The 7,288-nt window shown below is 36.3% G+C and overlaps 1 protein-coding gene across 2 annotated transcripts; it reads left to right on the top strand.

Moving 5' to 3' along the window:
* The first annotated feature begins 682 nt into the window (after positions 1–682).
* GPR33 (G protein-coupled receptor 33) lies at positions 683–5,486 on the top strand. 2 transcript variants are annotated; one of them, XM_039870534.1, is made up of 2 exons: positions 683–851; positions 3,782–5,486. In XM_039870534.1, exon 2 carries the CDS (start codon positions 3,788–3,790, stop codon positions 4,808–4,810), a length of 1,023 nt encoding a protein of 340 aa, XP_039726468.1. In that variant the 5' UTR covers positions 683–851; positions 3,782–3,787; the 3' UTR covers positions 4,811–5,486. The 2 variants fall into 2 exon arrangements, with proteins under 2 accessions (XP_039726468.1, XP_039726467.1); XM_039870533.1 differs by having other exon boundaries at positions 685–851; positions 3,767–5,486.
* The last annotated feature ends 1,802 nt before the right edge of the window (positions 5,487–7,288 follow it).

Here is a 7,288-nt window from a genome sequence, read left to right as displayed (position 1 = left end):
AGAGGAAAGCAAGCAGGAAAGAATTCAGGACACTGAGGTCAGCTCGCAGGCTGATTCTAAAAAATGTCTGAGATAGATTAGAGAGAGGAAAATAGAAAACGCAGGACTCTGTTCACAAATGTATTACCTATGTGGTAAAATTGTCTTATAATGAGATCATCTTCTAGGATATGGTAACCAACCCTGTTGTTTCAACCATTTTCGGTGGTTGCACAAATGCAAATTGATCTGCCTGTCAGTCTTCATCTTTCCAAACTAAATAATATTAATCTTTGGCCTGTACTCTTACATTCTATCTTAATGCGAAACTGTGTTTAAGTTTTTCTTTCTGACCATTTTCTCTTCAGCAAGATTAGGTAGCTTATTTCCAGATTACATTTTTTTCCATGCCTGATATTTACCACTTCCCTTTGTACCCAACACCATGAATTCCTATGCTAATGACATCCTAGAATTGAGGCAGAGTGGGTGCCTGATAAAACGACCATATAGGAAAAGATAATTTTTAATCAATCTTTTGTTAACACCTTAGATGAGCTCCTCGGCTTTAAATAGAATAACCTTGTTTGTAAGATTTTTAAAATCTCCCCTTAAAATGGAGAAATGATTTGAAGAAGTACTCATCTCTCTGCCTCCACCTCCAAAGCATACATTCTACAGAAAAAAGGAACTGGGAAAAAATAAGAAGACCTCACTGTATATTTAAATAGTAGGTTCAAGTTTAGGGAGTAGCATCAGCAAGAAGAAAGGCAAAATATCACTGACTTTTGCCTCCGTTGCCAGAGAGAAGATTGCTGATTTAGAGACACTGGCCTGAGCAAGACCATTTGACATGAAGATATAACTCCAAGGTAAGATTCCTGGGCCAGAAGGTTTATCCTAGTGCTATAATCTAAATAGGCCCTCTTAGGCTTACTGCAGAACAGCTCCCCTGACAGGAGTACAGTGCCCCCGAGGAGACAGGGGAGTCTTCCCGAAAGGCACTTGTGCCAAAAGTATCACAACAGCAAGGCCTCAAAACTAACTATAAATCTGAGCGCTTCTGCCAAGATAGATGGACATTTAAATTTTTTCAGAAACTCCTGATGATACTCTAGAATTCAGTAGAGAGGCTTTAGGGAGGAAAAAAGTGTGGCCTGAGACATTAAAAGGGCAAAGTGAGGCTCTTGCAGCCTTAACATAACAAGTTGAGTGAAATAATAGGTATAAAGCTATTGAGTGCTTAATATGCACCATGAGAGGAGCTAAGTGATTTATATACATTATCTCATTTAGTCCTCATAAAAACTAATTGTGGTTTAGAAGGTGAAAAAGGGTCAGAATTAAGACTTCAATGTCACAAAGCTGGTAAGTGGTAGAGGTAGGATCCAAACCCAGTTCTGTGGGATGCCAGAGCCTGAGCTCTGTCCCACCAATTTATACTCATGTACTTTAAAACCATTTTAAAAGATGTTTAAGGACGGAGAAATCTGGCTATGTGCAATAAATCAAAGTTCCTAGGAAAATTTATGTGGCATTCAGAACCACTACCAATGTTGATTTTGCTCAAGCCCTACATTACTTTCAGATGCCCTTCTGAGTTCAGCCACACATTTCTTTAAATCTTCCTATAATTCAGGAATCCAGTTTCTCAAATGCACATGCACAAAGAGACCACACAGACACACACATACCAGACATACGAACACCACCCATACACACACTACACAGATGAATACACACAGACCACAGACACTATACACTATACACACAGAGACCACACACAAATATACACACATACACACAAATACAGCACAGATGCACAGATCTCACACACACACACAGTTCCACACACACTCCTCTATGGATTTAAAACACTCCACAGAGACACACAGAGAGACTGTATAGCCACATGCATACACACGAATACACTGCAGATATACAAACAGACTACAGGCACACAGACACACACACACAGGCCAAATACGAACTGTATCAGAAATTCTCTATGGGATTTTGTTTCTCTTTGTCTACTGTACCCTAATATCTGTCCAGTTTGCACCATTGTCATCATTTCATTCACATCTCACCTACTGCTGCTGGCCTCTTCTCTCCATCCCACTCTATCCCAAATAGGGAACACAAGTTCTTTGCCTTCAATTTCCCTGAGCAACCATCAACACAAGACAGTTGCAATTAATGAAAAAGACATTACAGTATGTCAAAGCCTAGCAAATGGATTAAAATTGTATATTAGACATTCCTCATTTTAAATTTCCTGGGTCATTTCTGCTCATCAGAATATCTCCTTGACTCTTTCTGCTCCTCAAGCCTCCTAACTTCCTGCAGTGTTTTCCCTGTGCCCTCCTCTCTGAAGACATCTTCACACTTCCTCCTTCTTCTCATGGTCCCAGGACCTTCATGCAGCCTCTTTCTCAGGTTCCCACTCCTTCACTCACCATTGCCTATCCACTCCATATCCTTAGACTTCACTGTTTTTTCCCAAAGCAGACTACTAAGGTATTTTCCTGAAGAGAACTGTTTTCCTACTTTGAAGAAAAACTTTGCAACTCCCTTAGAAGGCATAATTAACTTAAAGCAATTGTGATTTTAATAGCAATTTTTTATTTCATATATGTGTGTGTGTGTGTGTGTGTGTATTCTTAGAACATCTTTGCTTAGTGAAAAAAAAAATTAGTAATTTGCATTGCTTTATCCAATTTACCAAAAACTAGTCTCTTGGTATGAGTCTGTTATGATAGCTATTTTCCAAAACATTCTCAGGTTTATATTTTCGATACTATAGAAACTATTATTCAAGAAATGGTATATTTTGGATAATCAAATACTCTGACCCATACAGCAGTATCAAAATACTATACAAGAATTACCAATTTTCAAAGAAGTAACATCAGACACTGGTAGTGTTCCCTACCTGGCACAATGGAGGCATGGTAGGAGATGATGATGAATAAGAATTTTAATCCTTGTAAGCCTCGCTTTCTCCTCTGTTTACATATTTGCCTTTGCGAGGAAAAGAAGAAATGATTTTCATATAAAACTCCTGATATATAACGAGTATTAAAGAAATATCAGTTCCTTGACTTCTCTCCCTCTTTCTCTTCCTCAAATAAGAGAGAACTACTACTATATTTTACAATACACTTTCCTCTTTCATTGATAATTCTGAAGGCACTTCACAATCTTACGGTGCCCTAGGACTCCCATGTGACTATCAGTTCTTGCTGTTATGTGCTGAGTGTTAGAATAGTAGATAATAGCATTTACTATATATAATTAGCTTTTGAGAGAAATCTAATTATAGCTCCTCATGATTACTAATTTGCAGCACGTGTTATTTTGTTATTCGATCTCATTAGCAATACTTGCTCTGATCAAGTCTTAGTCAAGTAAAACAGACTCTACATTGACTTATTCAAGAAGTTGTACTTATCAAGAAGGGTCAGGCTTCTGGTTAATGTCTAAATAAAAGATTTTTAGCTACCTAAATTAATTACTTAACGAAGTCAAAATATTCATTTCACATTAATTTCATTTCATTTGTAGTATTTTCTTTTTTTTTTTTTGATGCTCAAATTAATCTGATCTTAATTCCTAATACAAAATAAAAATACGGACCTTAGGGAAAATATCTGATTTGAGTTATTACAGAAATATTATGTTTGCCATCTAAAAAATATTGTCATTTTGACTGTAACTGTGCAAAAATAAGTATTTTAGTTTCTATATTTAAACTTTTCTTTTGCTTCTTTTTTGTTATTTTTAGTTTCTCATTCCACAGGTAATTATGGATCTGATCAACGCTACTGATTACCTGCTCAGTGTCTCTACCTTAGTGAGAAACAGCACTCACTTACCAGCTCCTGCCTCAAAAATGATCATTGTCATTCTTTTGTTCATGTCAGCTACAATTGGTACTATCACCAATGGTCTCTACTTATGGGTGCTAAAGTTCAAGATGAAAAAGACTGTCAACACGCTTTTCTTTTTTCATCTCATTCTCTCATATTTTATTTCAACATTGATTCTGCCATTTATAGCCACCTCCTCCCTTCAGGACAATCACTGGAGCTTTGGAACCACCACGTGCAAGATCTTCAACAGCATTTTGTCTACAGTAATGTTCGCCTCTATTTTCTTCCTCTCAGCCATCAGTGTTGATCGTTATCTTCTTACTCTTCACCCGGTGTGGTCACAGCTGCACCGAACTCCACGCTGGGCTTCCAGCATCATCTTGGGAGTCTGGATCTCTGCCATTGCCCTCGGCCTGCCCTATTTGGTTTTCAGGGAGACACATGAAGACCATAAAGGAATGGTGATTTGCCGAAATAACTACGCTGTGTCTTCTAACTGGGAAAGCAAAAAGATACAAACATTAAGAAAGTGGATTCATGTAGCCTTTTTCATCGGGCGCTTCTTACTGGGCTTCCTTCTGCCTTTCTCCATCATCAGTTTTTGTTATGGAAGAGTAGCTAACAAGATGAAATCGAGGGGACTATTTAAATCCAATAAGCCCTTGAAAGTCATAATGACTGCCATTATCTCTTTTTTTGTGTGTTGGATGCCCTACCATGTATACCAGGGCTTAATTCTCATTGGGAACCAATCATTGCTTTTAAAGTTGACTGCCATACTTACAGTGATAAGCATTTTTTTCAATACTGTCTTTTCTCCCACACTCTACCTATTTATTGGGGAGAACTTCAAAAAGATTTTCAAGAAGTCCATTCTAGCTCTGTTTGAGTCAACATTCAGTGAGGATTCTTCTGCAGAAAGGACAGAAAATTTAAATTCAGAAGGCTACATTTAAATTCAGGGGTCCAGAGCAAACATGAACTTAATCAATTATACCACCAGATATAGAATATAGTCCCCATATTAGAGAGACATCTAGGCTGTACTATGTAGTTAGATCTATGAATATTGAAAGGGCTGTAAGAAAGTAAGCAATAGGTGATGTTATAAATGTAATTTTTCCTCTTTTTTCAATTGTGGTAAAATACATACAGTTGACCCTTGAACAACATAGTTTGGACTGCGTCAGTAGTATATAATACATATAATGTACAAGTATGTTTATATTACTCATAAAGCTTCCAGTCAACGGTAGGCTATTAGTAGTTTTGGGAGAGTCAAAAGTTATACATGGATTTCTGACTCCACCAGGTGTCAATGCCCTAACCACCCATGTTGTCCAAGAGTCAATTGTATAAGATAAAATTTGCCTTTTTCACCATTTTAAGTGTAAATTTCAGTGACAGTAAATAGATTCACAATGTTTGCAACATCATCACTATTTCCAAAATTTTTTAGCACCCCAAACAGAAACTCTGCACGCATTAAACACCTCATTCCCTGCTCAGCCTCCACATAATTTCCAATCTACTTTCTGTCTCTATGAATTTGCCTATTCTAGATATTTCATATAAATGGAATCATACAATATTTCTTCTTTTGTGTCTGGCTTATTTTACTTAACATAATGTTTTCAAGGTTCATCCATGTCGTAACATGTCTCAAAACTTCATTCTTTTTTATGGCTAATATTCCATTATATGTATATACCATATTTTGTTTATCCATTCTTCTCTTAAGAAACAGTTAAATTATTTCCACCTTTTACTGTTATAAATAATGCTACTATGAACACTAGTATACAAGTATCTGTTCGAGTTCTTGTTTTGAATTATTTTGAATTATTTTTAATGGCTGGGTCATATGGTAATTCTGTTTAACCTTTTGAGGAACCGCCAAACTTTTCCACAGCAGCTGTACCATGTTATATTCCCACTAGCAATGTACAAAAGTTCCAGTTTCTCCACTTATTATTTTATATTTTATTATTACTTTATCATTATTATTCTCCACTTATTATTTTCATTTTTAATGTATAGCCATCCTAGTCAGTATGAAATGGTGCATGTGTGATTCTTAACCTCTGATTTTTAAGGCTATGAGAATATCTATTTTTAAATACCAATAATATCCATTGATCTGAATTCTCGGTCACAAAATCTTCTGCAAAAAGACATTTGGACTGAAATTCTTCTTTATTTTAGATAGCACCTAAGTTATGTAATTAATATGAACAAAATTTAACATAGAGATGACAAGGCACTCATCTTGTCATATCCACGTTAAAGTATAAAGATGTTTATACTTTGATATTTAAGTATAAAGAGATCTTAAATGTCTCTTTTTAATACCCAGAGATTAAGTTGTCTCAGAACTATAGAACTAAGACATTATAAATGTTTAAGAATCTATCTGGGTAATATCAGAGTATATTTAATTTTAGAATAACAATAACAATATTAATTCATCTTCCCTGGTTTTCAAGTTTTGCTTCAAATTTTTTGTAATACATCACTCTCCTGAGTTATAAAGGACCATTTAGTATTGCTGACCTATTACTTTTAGTTAGTTCTATCAGTCACAAGATAGCAATAAATAGATAGTTCAATTGATACAGAATGGAGATATTTAGACCATAATGCACACTCAGCCCCTAAATATTCCAGCTAGTTTTCCAACTAGCACAAACCATCCCAAACCACAGGCATGTATCTTATTTAGAAATCCCCAAAATGGCTGATATTAATTACAAGAGATTACAGTAAGGAAGGGAAATTAATCTTCATTACTAGCTTTTTATAGAAGGAAAATAACAGTAGTCGATGCCCTAGAAATTCTGCTAATTGACTTGGTATCACTGCTTCCCTTGGCAACTGGGGGCTTGGTCTCTCTCACTTTGAATACGAGGGATAAAAAGCTTTGGGTAGATGAAAACTTTCATCGCTGGCCCTATTTCAAGCTTTTGGAGCCTGAATGGTTTCCCAGAGAGGGAAGAGTCGGAATGATGACCAGGCTGTGGCTCTGAGTGTCCCTGCAGCAAGAGGGGGCTGGTGGTTCTTCCCTCTTCACACTCTCCCAGGTTCTGACAAGCCCACTGAAGTTCATAATGCAGGACTTAAGAAAGTTATTAAATGGAACATAGGATTTTTGAAACAAGAATCATGTTTGGGAAACCTAGCAGCCACAGAGAGAGCCATTGCCTCCCTCAGACCTGTTACAATAACAAATAAGGAAGTGCTCTCTCCAGGCTCTCTTATGTACATTGCTCCATCTCTCTAGAGATCATAAACTCCTCCAGAACAGAAAAAATTTATCGACCACACCATTTCTTTTCTGTAATACTATATGTGATCGATATCCAGTAAAAGATATTTAATGAAAATTGAATATAAGTTATCACAACGTGTGACTTGAAAAAATGACTTTAGGTGTA

This window comes from Pteropus medius, unplaced genomic scaffold (genome assembly GCF_902729225.1).
Source record: "Pteropus medius unplaced genomic scaffold, Ma_sr-lr_union100, whole genome shotgun sequence".
NCBI lineage: Eukaryota > Metazoa > Chordata > Mammalia > Chiroptera > Pteropodidae > Pteropus > Pteropus medius.
The sequence above is the reverse complement of the archived record's forward strand: the minus strand, read 5'-3'. Positions and strand labels throughout refer to the sequence as shown.

Coding starts and splice junctions, on each gene's coding strand:
- GPR33 (XM_039870534.1), top strand. CDS start 3,788: ATGGATCTGATCAACGCTACTGATTACCTGCTCAGTGTCTCTACCTTA.